Genomic DNA, 16,505 nt, shown 5'->3' on the forward strand with positions numbered 1-16,505 from the left:
GGAGGCAACGAGCAACGACCTATCGCGCCTACCAGACAAGGCGCCGAACACCTTCTGTGCACGGAGGAGGGGCGGATTTGCCGGCGTGTTCTGGGACGCGTTGGCGAAGCAGCGGCGACGAAAAGGACGGCGAGGGAGCTAGCCGTCACGATGGTGCCCGACTCAGAAGAGATTTTCCATCGAGACGGCCAGCAAATCGAGCGGCAGCGGAAGGGTGGGAGGCGCGACGACGAGAAATAAAAGGCGGGAACCAACCGTTCTGGATGTGGTCGCCGACAGGTGGGAGTCTGCCTCGCTTCTCGCTCTGTCCGGCGTGCCCAGAGCGTCCCCTGTGGAGCGGGGATGGGCTCGGGCCGCCGGACACCTTATTGGATCGCGCCGGATGGAAGGAGGCTTTGGAGCGCGCGACTAGATCCGAAATTATGTCCGGTGCGCCCCAAAAATCTTTGGGGAACGCTTTGGGAGACGCGGCTAGAGATGCTCTAAAATATCTTATAAGACATACTTGCTAAATATTATTGAAAACTATGGGAGTATGAATTAGTAACCACCAAAATATGTTTAACATAGTATATTTATTAGCATCAAAAATATTTTTCGAGATCGGATCATTCCCTTCTGCATTTCTAAAGGGCATCTAGGTCTTCCGCTAGAAGACAAAAAATATAACGTAGGATATGTGATGGGATTTGAACTATGTTCTCTGCAGATTATATTGGCTTTTGCACATCATCTTATTCTCGAACTAGGAATTAAGATAGAGCTTTTTTTTTTTCATTTCGTTTACTTGAGTTGTCACCATGAGCAAGAAAACGAAATTGTCCAAAGGGATAAAATGATCTAGCTAGTTACCAATATATGTCCGGTGGTTTTAGGTTTCAACTTTCAAGCCAACTTTGAGTACAAGCCCAATAATTTAGGATTTTCACTACAGTAATGACGCAAGGCGTCGACGACCGGAAACTCTCCGTGTAGCTACATTGGGATGTCGGCGTAGGCTACGCCAAGGGCAATCCTCGGCGTAGCTCCTCGGCGAGGGTCCTCTTCGGCAGAGCCACGTGGGTTGTCGGTGTAGACCCGGCCCTCGGCGTAGCCCGTATACGCCGACGGTGGCCGTCGGCGTCCTCGGCGTTGGCCATGCCGTCTGTTAACTTCAATTTTTTCAATTTTTTTAGTATCATATGAATCATTTTAACTCTAACTACACTTAATTTAAATCAAATTATACTCATTGTCAAACTTCCTAATTTGGTTACCCATCCTCACACTACTCCAACCCTAGCACTCTTAACACTTTCATTTCTTCCGATTGAACTTTCATGAGAGAAACGAAACATTGCTGACAATACTACCATATCAATCCTATTAACCCTTAGACGGTGATATCACAACTCTTTATTATTTTGAATTAAAAAATTATTTAAATAAACATCAATGGTTAAATAATAATAATCTCTATGCAGGATACAATTATTTTTTTAAAAAAATATATAAAATCCTGTATTTCTGGCAAAAACCAAAATTTTCCCGCTTTCATATTTTTATTTGGAATTTGGAACTTTTTTTTAAAAAAAAGCAGCCGGGTAATTCTTGGTGAATTCGGATGTAAATTTTTGAGACGATCATTTTGATAGGTTTATATTTTTCCGACTTCGTATGCAAGCAGAAAGGCCGTTTTACCGATACATGACGCAATTTTATAAAAAACAAAGTTGAAATCCATTTTTGTTAAATTCTCTTGTAACTAGATGACATTACGCATGGACATCTCGAAGAATTTTATTCTTTTAATTTTTTTTAATCATTTTCTGTCATTCAGTTGAAACTTAGTCCGAGGGTAGCCGTCAGTGTAGCGTTGCCTACACCAACGACTCTCTTGGCGGGCTGGCCTGGCCGGGCCATACGCCAACAATCCCGACTTTTGGTCGTCGGCGTATCAGCAAATTGTCGGTGCCTTGTGTCATTCCTTAGTGTTTAGAGGTATTTGCTCGTACCCCATAAGCATATCACACGGTTTAAGAACAGTACTCACACATATAAGCATATACTTCTTGTATCACTACAACTAAGCCGTTTACTTTATTATTTCAAAATGGGGAGCACCCCAACCTCTGCGTACACAACTTTTTATAATTAAATAAAGAGTGTGGATTTGTAGCCACCCGGTGGCAATGCCATCCCATCAACTGTCGTCCGATCATACATGAGATTCGGATCCCTCGAGTGGATTAAACCACCATACCAACTGCACAACTATGATTAAGCGAAGTAATCTTGTGACATGCATGCCACAATGCCAGGGTTGGCAGGTGCATGTAACAGTGTAATCTGCATTTGTAATAGTGTAGTCTGCTCTGCAACGTCCAGCTAACAAATTCAATTATCTACCTCAGCTCTAACTAATGCCAAAGTACTTTATGATTGATCTCTTGCATACTAGCTACTCCGTATATTCTGCATGCGACCACGCCGGACTGGTCAAGCACGAGGTTGACGAACGAGTTTGTCTAGGGGAGTAGGGGATGCACAGTAGCTGGTGTGCCTGTTCGTAGCGCTGGTCGAGGACGTGCTGTTGGCTTCTCGCTGCCAGCATCTCCAGCCGATAGCCTCCTTGATCTGTTCTTCAGCGTGACACGGCTGTCGAGGTTGCCGGACAGCCTGCCTTGGAAGTCCTCTCCAACGCACCAGCTAAGAGCATCTCCAGTCGCGTCCCCCAAACCGTCCCCCAAAGCGATTTGGGGCGCGCCGGACAAAAAAAGCGTTCCAGCCGCGTCCCCCAAAGCCCTTTTTTGTCCGGCGCGGCCCGATACGGTGTCCGGCGCCCGAGCCCGTCCCCGTCCCACGGGGGACGCCGGACACAACGAAAGCGAGGCGGGGAGTGGCGGGGCCGACGCGTCGGCGGCACGGAAGGCTAAAACCCCGTCGCCTACCTTTGGTCAAGCGACGTTAATGGCGTCCCTGTTTTCCCGGGCGACGCGAGGACGCGTCTCGTCGTGCATGGCCGCGTGGCCGTCCGCGCCGGAGTTATTGCGTGCAACCACCCGCTGCCGCCGCTGTTTTAAGACGCCCTCCAGTTATCGCCGCTCATCATAATCCTTCTCGTCGCCGCCGCCTCCCCCTTCCCAAATCCTCTACTCGCCGCTCAAAAAATGTCGTCCTCCCGCAAGATCGCCGCGGCGAACGGCTTCGGCCGCGGCAGCCTCACCGTGGCGGAGGCGTGGGCGCCGCACCACGCCCGGTATCCGGTCCCGCCGGACGTGCGGGCTGCCAAGCGGCGGCGGCCGGAAGATGGCCGTGAACGGCATTGGCATCCCGCCGCCGCCGAAGCCAGACACGCAGCAATGGCGGGACGCCATCAAGGCCCGTCGGGCTCAACTCACCGCCGAGGAGCGGGCGGATCCGACATGGGCGGCCAAGGACAACGACGACTGGTGGACGATGTACTTCAAGGCCAAGTACGACGTCGAGCCGCACAGGCACCGACGGGCTCATCGGCGGGCCCAACAGGCTGGAACGAGGAAGGCCGCGCCTCGTTGCGGGGCGTTCGGGCGTACCCGAACGTCATCCGCGGCCTCCGCAACGGCGCTCCGCGGCTGGAGATGCCGTCGTCGCCGCCGCCTTCTCCTCAATGGCAGCCGAGGAGGACGACGTACTCGTCCTCCTCGCACTCTTCTTCCTCGGGGCCGGCGCGATCGACGCCGTCGTCCTCGTCGTACCGGTCGGCGCCGTATACCGTTCCCAAACGGGAGGTCAAGGAGGAGCCGGCGACGCCCGTCAACACGAGGCGTGGCGGTAGCGGCGGCGGGCGGCAGCAAGGGAGGCGCGGCGGCGCCCTCCTCATCCCGAGCCGGAGGTGAAGGAGGAGCCGGAGGAAGCGTCGCGGGCGGCGGCTGCCGGCGGAGTACGAGCGGCAGCGGCGGCTCATCGCCGGCAGCGACGACCCCGAGGACTGCCCGGGGCTGCGGGCGGCGTTCTTGGCGTCCATGGACGACAAGGACGCCGGAGGGGCGACCTGGACGCGGCGATCGCCATGTCCATCCGCGACTCCGGCAAGCCGCCGGTGGACCTCACCGACGACGGCGAGGCAGGACCAAGCGGCTTGGTGAAGGACGAGCCCGTGGACGAGCCCGTCGACGAGCGCGTCAAGCGGGAGGTCGTCACCGACGAGATGTACAACTTCCGGCGAGTACTACGACGCCTCCGGCCGCCGCAAGTGGTTCTAGATTAGGTTTAGTTTTAAAGTTAGTCAAATTTCGTTCGAATCTATGTAAGTTTGGACGAATCTAATCGAATCTAGTCAAGTTTAAAATTTGCGAAATTTTGTTTGGGGGACGCGACTGGGGAGCGACGTCCCCCAAACGCGGCACGAACGAAACACGTCCCCCAAACGCTCAATCCGGCGCGGTTTGGGGGACGGTTTGGGGGACGCGACTGGAGATGCTCTAAGGAGGCGGTGTGCACTGGCGCGCTCTCCTGGCCATGGCGCTCGCTTGGGCTCTCATCAGGCGTAATCAACCTCGACTTCCGCTCCTACAGTTTCGGCCCGCTGCCCTACAGCCAGATCATCATCTTCCTCCGCGACGCCAACGCTGCTATCCGCGCCCTCGCCGAAGCCGAGGGTAGCGATCTCAACAATGATGAGAAAACGTATTATTCATGGTGCTAAATACTCCCTCCGTCCCGTTTTAATTAACTTGGGGGAGAAAAACGCTTCAGAAATTGATTATTACATTCCCGTCCTGTACAATTTTAAATTTTTAAAAAGACTCCCTAAGATCTACTCTGTCCGGCGCTGGAACGGCAGGCGGCGCGTGCGAACCGGCTCCGCATCCTCCCGCTCCGCATCCTCCGCCGCTGCCGCGGCTTCCTCGGCCTCCCGCACCGCCGTCCGCTACCCGACCCTCTTCCGCCTCTTCCAGCCCCCCACCTCCAGCCCCCTCTCGCCCTCCCTCTCCACCTCGCCGTCGGGCTCACCCACGCCGCCCGCGCGCTCGCCGTCGACCTCGCCGCCCTGCGCGGGGCTGACCTCGCTCCACTCCTCGCGGCCAAGCTCCATCGCCTCCTCCTCATGACCACGCAGCTCAGCCTCCTGGTGTCCGGTCGCCCACATCGCCCCCGACCCGGTGGCGTCTAGACTCCCTAAGATCTACTGTGCGGAGTGTCCGGTGGCTTGATTAGTGACGACAAGGACGTGCGGGTAGTGGATAAAAAACGATAGGGTTTTTTTTGCAAAATTACGGCCGAGTTAATTAAAACGGGACGGAGGGAGTAGACGACAGGCGAGAATCCCTACTCACCCGCGCACCGGTGGTGAGCGCCCTCGAGGAGCTCCACATCCACGTCTCCTCGCCGGAGATCGCGACAGCCTCTGTGTCGCCGCCCTTCCTTCCGACGCTGTCGGCGCGCTGCACGCTGACAGCCCACGTGTCATGCCATCGCTCGACGCAAAAACGGCGTCGTTCGCCCGACTGGACAAGCTGCGGGTGCGTCGTACTGCTCACAGAGCTCCTAGCCATCATGGACGCCGCGCCGCTGCTCGCCGCCCTAGGGCCCTCGTCATGTGTCGGCACGGCCCAATGATAGCTCCCGCTGCCCACAGGTCACCGCTCTCTCGCTCGGCAACCTTGGCGGCTGGTACTTCGGGATGGAGTCATGGAGCTCGACATGCTGTCGCTGCGACGCTTCGCTTATAGGGGGTTCCTCGAGCCCTTCACCCTCGTGTCACCACCTCCGGCGAGCATGGCCCGGGCAGACTACACTATTACCACGAGGACTTCTTCCTGGCCATCCCCATCAGCGACCGGAAGAAACACGATGACCTCGCGGTACAAGATCAGACAGAGAAAGCGAGTCGACGTCTACCATCTGGTCAGCTGAACAAAGGTTGTTGTTGTTGTATAGGGTTGCACATGCTATCGAGAGTGTCTGAAAGAGAGATAAAATTGTCACATTAATTTATTTGCCAGTAGTCGCTGCATGCATGTAGAGCTAGACAAGGTGGCGTTCCGTCCTAGTAGCAGCTGCAACTTGGCATAGAGGCCTGCTCCGTGCAGCTAGATGACCCGCTGTGTATTTACTTTTACGCGGATGTGTAGGAGATTAATCACTGACAAAAGCTCAGACGACCTGCTACATGTAGAAACTATTAATTGCCAATAGTGTTTAGTTGCAGTCTATTTACAGAGGATGATCTAATTAACAAATAAAAACATCAATCTCAATAATTGATCGAACGGCAATGAGTGGGGTGGCATTGCCACCGGGTGGCAACAACATATTTTGCTTAAATAAAAAAGAATCATAGTTTACACATTAAGGATTAGAGATAGGCGATACAAAAATCAACCATCGAAAGAAAACATAGTATCTTCTATCGCTGAGCATCATATAATCTACTAGTAGGCCGCCAGATAGACTGATAGAAGATATCCCGAGCAACCATCAGCAGCCGGTTGCATCCAATAACCATACATTCCCGTTGATCCTTCGGGAAAGAAAACACCATAGCTGAATTCAATATACAGTCATATGAATAACCAGGAAAAAAATCCGTAGAGCCCTTTCTGTTAAAAATATAATATTGTTACGACAATTCCATACCGACCAAACTAAAGCAGAGACACCAATGCAAATTTTAACCTTAGTTTTTGTGTCAATACCATTCAATCAATTCCCAAAAATGTTGGTAATACTCGTTGGTGGTGTAATATCGAAAGTAGCATACTAGCATAAACAACACACCAGACTAATTTAGCAAAAGGACAAGAGATAAAAAAGATGATTCACCTTCTCCTCTAAGTCACAAAAATAACATTTTTTTAATCCCCGTTCTAATTCCTTTTAGCTAAATTATCTCGTGTAAGAAATAATTTCTTATTTAGGAACCACGTAAAATCTTTTATCTTCAGAACTCTAGACAAAAGAATAAACCTCATCATTTAAAGGTACCTCCATTTGTCGGTGGCATAGATCTACTCATGAGTCTCATTTATCACCGATTAAACGACGCCTAAAGCCCATATTACTAGGAAACGATGTCAGCACACTTGCCACTGACAGCTGTCTCCATTGCAAAATGTTATATAATGAAGGGTACTGATGAGCAAGCGGGAATGAACCGAGCCAAGTATCTTCCCAAGGCCGATCAGAAGATCCCCCCCCCACTTTGAAATGGCCCATGCCATCGCTTCCTCGCCGCTCAACATCATAAGGAGGGGGTAGTGAACCCCCTAGAATATGAGTTTGTGGTAGTAACTTGATCGAATATCTCTATGTACTATCATTATTCTAGTCTGTATGAGCTTCCCTACATAGTTGTGCGGTGCTACATATGTAATTCCCATGATGGATATTTAGTTATGAGATGATGAAATTGTTATTATGTTGAGATATTTTATAGACTCATATTATGTTATCGTTCTATTTGCATATGTGATAGAATTACACTTAACTTGTTCAAGTAGATGTGGGTTAGTCGGAGATGATAAAAACCATGACTGAATTTTTTGAATGCATGTTCTAGAGAAACAAGGGTACCTCAAAACTTTGTGCGCTGGTTGGACGTTAGTCTTGATTCATCTTTTGCTTGCGCGTGAAGGTGGACTTAATCTCCAGTGGTGTAGCTGCACCTATAATTAGGTACAGCCTCTATAATTCATTGATTGCGCATGAAAGTGACATGAGGCTTTTAATCGTCAAGATCCTTATCCCTAATGCCTTGTTTACCCATGTCACCAGGTGTGTGATAACACCAAGTGTAGGTAGACAAAGAGAGAGTGTGTGGCATGCACCTCATATGGAACTCTCGTGTATCTGCTTTCACGTAATTCTTATGTGCTTAATTTTGGAGAATGGATTTTGTAGACACAACACACCCACTGGATCATCAATTTACTCCTCGAGATGCCCGCTTGCCTTGGTGAATGGAAATATGCATTTCTCTCTCCTCCTTTTATCTGAATCTCGAAGCAAATAGACTATACAGAAACACCCACACCGATGCTTATAAATACAAAAGTATTTTCCTTAATTTTGGCAGTAGATTGAGAATATGGCGTGTGCTCGATGTAGTGGAACCAGGGTATTACTAGCTAAGTGATAGAAACAGTAAACACATCTTTCATAGACATAATCTAGGGATAAAACTGAAAATATTATTTGTTACTCGGTGAAGACATGTACATTTATGGGTATTATAATTCACGACCTAATGTCACGAAACTTAATGAAATGCTTTATTTAATTACTTAAACCTAAACTCGTGGGGCATTTGTTTAGCGAGTATCAGGAATGCTTGCTTTGGATACTAGGTGTTTTTTTTAATATTAGGACATGTTACTCATATGAATGTTTTGCATGACACTTGTGTATGATTCATTTATCATAAATGTGCCACCATTATTTGAGAGAGATCAAGCAAATGCATGAATCCCTGTCCACCTTTTTTACATAGCAGTGAAATTTGGGCATGTCATCTTCCATCTCAGAGGATTGGACCATCTCTGAAAAAAGTATTTACTATTTTATTGCATTTTACTTTTAAGCATCAAATAAATATCCGTTGCTTTTTAAATTTGTTTAGTGCATAGAAAACTAGATTTGTATACTCTAGTTTGAGAGAATATTTAGATTTAACTTTAATTTCGCATTGAGAGGGGCTACAACTATTCCATGCAATTGGAGCATATCAAGTATTTTTCTGGCACTGGGGAGCAGCGCTAAGATTTTTATTCTTGCTTAAACTAGACATTAATTTTACTTTCAGTTTTCTACACATCTTGCAGTCACTCAAGCTTGGGAGGTTCACCACTCTAACTTGCTCCGGTGTGAGTCTTTTTTCCTTTAGATTGTGCAAAATATTTATCTATTCTCCTTGTTGTTATTTATTAGTTTAATTTACCAAGTTTTTGCATTTAGTTTTATCATATATCAAAAGCGCATAAAAATTAGAAAACATAACACTTATGCTAACAATTGAGAGGCTTCCTAGAACGACTTTGGCTGAAAAATATAACATACCAAAAATACTTATGCATAGAGAAAGGTTTGTGAGAGACTTGAATGAAATTTCCCAGCAATGAATTACAAAATGTTTCTTGCTGCATAAAACAACATCCTAAACCACATCTTTATTATCAGTGCAAGTGTAACAGTAACTCTATCAAAATAATGAGCTTATGCATATGAAAAAAAGTAGACTTGGTTGTTTCTTGTTTTATTTTGATTTTGTGTTGCTCTTTGCCATTGTTCAACTTATACTTTTTTTTTGATTGGCTTGTGCACTCTTGAGATCCTGGCACTTGTTAAGTTTTCTTTTGGTTTTCTCTCTGGTATTTTTAGATGAAGTGCGAAGTTCTATATTTCCTACTCCGTATAAACTAGAACCCCAGAGTCCCATGTAACAACGGTTCATGCCTGTTTAAACGAGTAGTAAATCGTTTGAGAAATCGTATACAGATGATATCTTCCCAAATAAACAGAAACGAATCGGGAGAGAAACCAGAAATAAATTGTTGAAGTCAGGCCTATCCCAGTTCGCAATTTCCCGACCAAATCGCCTCTCGCGCCTTCGTCCCGCACCAACAGCGAGGCCGGCTCACCTCTAAAACCCTTGTGATGTTGCTCCTTCGAGCCACCACCTCCACCCCGTTTCAATTCCTCCGATGCCACTTCCACCCGCTCCCCTCGCCTAAAACCCTAGCCACCGCTCTCGCCCCGCCGCCGCCGCCGCCGCCGCTCCTCCGCCCCCGCCTCTACTCCTCCGCCGCCCCTCGCCGCCGCTCCACCGCCGCCAAATCCGTCGACAAGAAGCCGCCCGCGAGGCCGGGGAGGGCGGAGGCGGTCCCGCCGCTGCCCGCGGTCGCCGCGGGGGGAGGAGCCATGTCGTCCTCGGGAGGCGCCGGGGGGAAGCGCTCCGTGGCGGATGTGCTCATGGGGAACGCGCGGGACGCCGCCAGGAAGGCCAAGAAGGGGCCCGGGGCGCCGTCCCCCAAGAAGACCAAGACCGCCGCCCAGGCCGACGACGCGACGGCCGAGCCGCCTTCGCCGGCCAAGTCGCCTGCCAATGCCAACGACGCGCCTGGGGCGAAGAAGAGGTCCCCGTCGCCCACGAGGTCCAAGAAGCCAGCCGCGGCCCCGAAATCTGAGGCGGAGGAGAAGCCCCCTTCGCCAAAGAGGTCCAAAGCCCTAGCGGCCAAATCTGACGCCAAGCCCTCTGACGAAGCCCCTATCTCTCAATCGCCGTCGCCAACCAAGGCGTCTCAATCCGAGGATAAGAAGAGGCCCTCCTCACCACCAAAGAAGGCCAAGACCTCAACTGCCACCACCAAGCCCGAGGAAGCGAACACCACCCTCGAGCTCAAGAAGAAAGGCGGCGAGTTCGATCCCACGGCCGCCGCCTACTGGAAGCCCGGCGAGCCTGTGCCGTTCCTGTTCTTGGCCCGGGCGCTCGATCTCATCTCCAACGAGTCGGGCCGGATTCTCATCACAGAGATCCTGTCAAATGTGTTCCGGACGATTATTGCCACGACGCCTGAGGATCTCCTCGCGACGGTGTACCTCTCGGTTAGCCGGATTGCGCCGCCTCATGAAGGGATCGAGCTTGGGATCGGGGATACGTCGATCATCCGTGCGCTTTCTGAGGCATATGGCCGCAAGGAGGAGCATGTCAAGAAGAACCTCAAGGTCGTTACACTGGGAAAATATAGCTCCTGCAGTTAGCAACAGCAACGGAGTTTGAGCATAATTTGATTGCTTTGTTTGTGTTTCGTCATTGTAGGAATTGGGTGATTTGGGGCTTGTGGCCAAAGCAAGCAGGTCGTCACAGAAGATGATGTACAAGCCAAAACCACTGACAATACCACGCGTGCTTGATACATTTCGGACAATCGCAAAGGTTGTTATATCCTTTCTTATTTTTCTATTGGTTCGACAATGTTGAAATGCTTATTTATCCAAAATAAATCCATGCTTAGTAGTAATCAGTTAGATTGGAGAGAGGATAATCTTGTTCCAAAATCCAGTGTCACATCAGAAACCACTAAGCTGTCATAATTTTTCAGGAATCTGGTAAAGATAGTCAAGATAAGAAAAGAAATCATATCAAAGGACTCCTTGTTGCTGCAACGGACTGTGAACCTCAATACATTATACGCCTTCTTCAGGTAAACATCGCAATGTTCACTTAAATGCACTTTGAGAATCTGTATATTATTTGCTAGAAAACCTCTCAACTGTCACTTGTTGCAGTCAAAGATGCGCATTGGGTTGGCAGAAAAAACTGTCCAAATGGCTCTCGCGCAAGCTGCTGTATATTCTGAAAAAGGGTCTCCACCGAAAGAAGTCCAATCACCTTTTGAAGAGGTTGTTGATGCACTCATTTCTTCTATTGACATGTTTATGTTAATTACATATTTGACTGCAGCTTTTACTAATTTAGTATACTCATTAAGGCTTGTATGTAACCAGTAACCTGCAACGACTCAAAAGAGTTTCTACAAGTTGTTTTTGCAACATGCCGAATTCGATATTTTTGATTCCTGTTATTACAATCATGAAATCTTGCTAGCTAACAAATAGTCAGGATTCATGAAAAAATATTTCTATCAGCTGAAGCCTTTGAGGCTTGTATAGTATGTTTGGTTGTGGACCAAACTCAACCTTACCAATGAATTGGTCATGCCTCTTTGCCCAATCTATTTTGTTAGTTCATTTTTCTTGCGAACATCACCAAAACTTGGGATGGCAGAACCGTGACCAAAAGTTTGGCTAGCCAAATGTTTTGTGTGGTGAACTTGGACCAAACACACCAATCCTCCTTCTATGGCTCCATCTACTCGCCACTTAAATATTATTGACACTATTAAGAACTGGAACCTATAATAATTCTATATCTGAACTTATCTGAGTTGATGTTCTGAATTGTGATTGTTCTCTTCGGAGTGTGGAGTATTCATTGTAGCATCATGTGAAGGATTAGATATCTTGTGTGCATCGGCAACATCTTTTCACACTTTATTCGTATGTTGTATGAAATCCGTGCATGGATACCGACTGTTATGATCAGTTCTGATATTTCTGTATCCTCTATTCTTTGTAGGCTGCAAAAATAATTAAACACGCATATTCAGTCCTTCCAATCTATGATAAAATTGTCCCAACTCTTCTTGAAGCTGGTGTCTGGAAACTTCCGGAAACATGCAATTTCTCCATAGGTGTCCCTGTTGGCCCTATGTTGGCAAAAGCAACGAAATCGGTCTCAGAGATTATTGACAAGTTTCAAGGTCGTGACTACACTTGTGAGTACAAGTATGATGGTGAACGTGCCCAGGTACGATCAAGCCTCATGGGTATGAACTATTTATATATTTTGCCCAGGCTAATCCCAAGTAACACTAAATTTTTGAATGAAGATCCATTGCATGGAGGATGGAACAGTGGAGATTTATAGTCGGAATGCTGAACGGAACACTGGGAAGTACCCTGATGTTGTTGATGCCGTTTCCAGGTATTACTTACCTTCTCATTTCACCTACCAATTATTTAAAGCTCCATATCTATACGTGGTAGCATTGGTAAGCTAGATATGTTTACAAACTCATAGCTAATCTATGCACTTATTGTGCATTTTCTGTTGCACTTATAATTCCTGAGAATAAACATTCTTTATCTCAATGCAGATTCCGAAAGCCTACAGTGAAGTCATTTGTCTTAGACTGTGAAATTGTTGCTTATGACCGTGAAAAGAAGAGAATTTTACCTTTTCAGGTTTGTATTCTTTCCCTGTTATATGCTCAGCTATATGTATCGTGGTCATTATGAAAGTAAGCTTACTCTTAATCTTAACAGGGAAAGTTGCATTTATGCCAAGCTTTCCCTATTATATGCTCAGCTATATGCAGTAGATAGACTAATGTATCTTGTTATCATCATACCAACCTTGCTTTTATGCCAAGTTTTGATGTACTTGTTACCTCTATTTGTAAGGATGTTGATATCTTTCCTCCCTCCTTTCAGATACTTAGCACAAGGGCCCGCAAGGGTGTTACTATAAATGACATCAAAGTTACAGTCTGTACTTTTGGCTTTGATATTCTTTACATCAACGGGAAACCTCTTCTCCATGAACAACTCAAAGTTCGCCGAGAGGTATCGTACAGATTTTGAGAATCCTCTTAATAACATATAATTTCATTCTGCTGTTTAGTTGGATTATTTATCCTATCCTGTAGATATGTCCCTTTTAAGGATTTGTTTCTTATAAATTTTAGAAGGAATGCAGGTATGTCCTCAGAATGTTATGATTGTAGATTTTTATTACTTGAGCTACTATAGAAGAGCCAGCCATTAATTCCCTAATCATGTATGCAACAACAAGTCAACAGCAACATCAAAGCCTTTTTCCTGAAGCAAGTAGGGGTAGGCTAGATATGAAACCCAACAGAAACAAAGGAAAACTGGTGAGAGAGAGAGACTAAACAATATGTGTATATCTACGCAAAACTGGTGTAGTCCATTGCTGATCCGATTGATAAACAATAAAAATGTTATGTACTTACATGGTTGCACCCTAAAAAAGACTAATTCATTTGGCTGTCTTGACTGTTGAAAGATGTATTTATTCCTTGGGCTTTGAATACTTGGCAGCACCTTTACAACTCTTTCGAGGAAGTACCAGGAGTTTTTCAACTGGCCACTGCTATTACATCAAATGACCTCGAGGAGATACAAAAATTTCTTGACTTATCTGTGAACTCCAGGTAATTTGATTTCCTAGAGCCGTCACTTTACCATTAACCAGCTTAAGTGCCTGCTAGTGATGAGTTCTGCCCCCTTGTTCTTTATAAGTACTTGTAACATCTTCTATTGTTTGCTCCAGTTCACCTTCTTCGATTGTTATCTAATAGATCCATTTGATTGTTGTGAGAGGACATCCTACAAAATCTAAGGCACCTTGGATATATGCATATCCGTGAAAATAAGTGGCCAAATAAACAGCGTTAACTGTAGCATCAATGCATCATATTATCAGGACTTCAGTAAGGAGAAACAATCTGTGGGGGAGTGTGCATGGAACTGTTGCAATACTAGCCGCCACCCTTCTTTGCCTATTTTTTCCGCCACTAAGATTTAAGTGATTTTGAAGTTGTGAAGGGTTGATTATCAAGACACTGGATACAGATGCTACATATGAACCAGCGAAGCGGTCAAACAATTGGTTGAAATTGAAGAAAGACTACATGGATAGGTTTGTATATTTCATGCCATACTGATATCCTTCATTTTGCCTGCATAAGCATGGAAATCTAGATAATAGCTTTAGACCATGGGATATAGATAGCGTATTTATCCTCAATGTTATTGTCTCATCATTGCGACATGACACCTTACTCTGAACTTTTGGGTTGTCAACAAGTTTTCTCAGTTGAGACTTACTTGATTAGTAAGATAAGAACTGATATTATGTTTTTTGATGGTGTATTCCTTTTTTGGCCAGCGTTGGAGACTCTTTAGATTTGGTTCCAATTGCTGCCTTTCATGGAAGAGGAAAACGAACAGGTAATTGCCATGCATACTGAACATTAGATAAAGTTGGTTATGACAGTTTCTGTGTGCATTTATCTGATCCTTCTTGGCATTTTTTTTCTTCTTGCCAGGTGTATATGGATCATTCCTCCTGGCATGCTATGACGATCAGAATGAAGAATACCAAACAATCTGCAATATAGGTATATTCTTAACCCTAAATTGCTTGACTGATGAATCAATTCTCCATAATCTGTTTGTATGAACCAGTTCTTCATAATCTGTTTTTATAATTGTAGGTACTGGGTTTTCTGAGCAACAACTGGAACAATGTTCTACGAGCCTCCGGAGTAAAGTAATAAATAACCCCAAGGTGATACATTTCCTGCAACTTGTTGCATGATTGTTTCCTTTTATTAATACCCTGCTGTGTTGTTTTGTTCGATAGTTACACATTCCATTTTGCAGGCATACTATAGGTTTGCTGACACAACTAACCCAGATGTGTGGTTTGAGCCATCAGAGGTGATATGCACATTGAACCTTTAGTCCTTGACTAATTACTATTACTTTGTTGCATATTTTCTGTTTGCCTGCTTTTGTCACTTTTGATTGCCACTCTTTATTTGATTGATCTTAGTTTGTTCTAGTATTTTAGATTAATATTGAAAGAATGAACATAAACCAGTGATCATTAATGATCTAGCAACATCAGAATGAACATGTTCTTAAGGCAATATGCTGGTAAATTAGCTGGTAACAAACATTGAAAGAAAACTTATTTCTTCATTATCTTGACTCCCAATTATTTGAAGTCGCGCAATCGTTTTTATTGCTGTGTCAGTTCATGTGCAGTGGAAACAATTAGTTTAAAGGTGAAAACTAGCATCTAATTGCATTTTATATGCATTTGGTGTTGACTCTGAAAATTGTTGGCTATTTACACCCACACCTTAAGGGGTTACAATAGTTCAATTTTAGATTCATACTTGTCTGGGTTTGTAAATCTCATTATGTTTTGCTGGCCGTCAGGTGTGGGAGGTCAAAGCTGCTGATTTGAGCATAAGTCCTGTTCATCGTGCTGCTAATGGTATAGTTGACCCAAATAAGGTTGGTAATGCTATTTGATCTCCTCATTCCCCCATTCATAAGTTATATGCCAAGTATAGGAGGCTAACGTATGAATTGAAACCAGGGCATCTCTCTAAGGTTTCCTCGTTTGTTGCGGGTGCGTGAGGATAAAAACCCAGAACATGCAACCACGTCTGAGCAAGTAAGGTTTCTGTTACTGGTGTTCTTATGATACATATGTGGTTTAGATTTTGATGCGGGGGGACTATCCAAATTCCCAGGTTGCGGATATGTATCGTGCTCAAAAAATAAACCACTCACACAACCAAGACGACGAGGATGATGACTGAGACTGACCCCATTTTCTGTGCGTTATATGCACCAACTTATTGTGGTAAACACCAACACGTCTTATCTTCAAATTCAGCAGCTTATCCATATGTTTACCTCTTGCTGGATAATATCCGCCTCCTGATTCTGTTAACATTTTAGCAGGACATAGGCAAGAATGTATGTCCAGTGATTTGCTTCGCTGTTGTTCAAACTGACTTCAGCATTTGTTCACTTATTGTAACGCTATGCAACTTTTTCTTCCTTTGTTTTCTGGTTCTCGTGATGTATCTGTAATACACGCCTATCCAGGCGGTGTTTGCATGTGAAAAAAGTTGATGAGTTTCAGAGTGCATTGGCACAACCAAAAGATGTACATACGCTGAGTTCTAAGTCACTCTTTGTGCTACTCTTCAATCTGATATCCCCCAATTCATTAACTATAGTTGTTTCTGATAATTTAGTTGTGTCAAGATATCAGCGGCTAGCACCTTTATCAGTGAGTGGCATTCTATCCAGTGTGGCGGATCTCTTGTTATACTTTACCTTTAGCAATGGAATTTTCAGTGAAGTAATAATTC

General features: G+C 45.8%; 1 protein-coding gene across 1 annotated transcript; it reads left to right on the forward strand.

Annotated features, from left to right (window-relative positions):
• Nucleotides 1–9,723: 9,723 nt before the first annotated feature.
• LOC124681220 (DNA ligase 1) lies at nucleotides 9,724–16,296 on the forward strand (the record flags this gene model as incomplete). Its single annotated transcript, XM_047216158.1, has 18 exons — nucleotides 9,724–10,683; nucleotides 10,778–10,894; nucleotides 11,061–11,162; nucleotides 11,248–11,361; nucleotides 12,098–12,328; nucleotides 12,411–12,505; nucleotides 12,678–12,765; nucleotides 13,015–13,146; nucleotides 13,645–13,757; nucleotides 14,144–14,245; nucleotides 14,495–14,556; nucleotides 14,655–14,726; nucleotides 14,823–14,896; nucleotides 14,992–15,048; nucleotides 15,556–15,633; nucleotides 15,719–15,796; nucleotides 15,876–15,988; nucleotides 16,087–16,296. Coding segments are annotated over 17 exons (2,544 nt in total), but the record flags the coding sequence as incomplete, so codon positions are not given.
• Between the last annotated feature and the right edge of the window lie 209 nt (nucleotides 16,297–16,505).

Source organism: Lolium rigidum, unplaced genomic scaffold (assembly GCF_022539505.1).
Source record: "Lolium rigidum isolate FL_2022 unplaced genomic scaffold, APGP_CSIRO_Lrig_0.1 contig_35885_1, whole genome shotgun sequence".
Lineage (NCBI taxonomy): Eukaryota > Viridiplantae > Streptophyta > Magnoliopsida > Poales > Poaceae > Lolium > Lolium rigidum.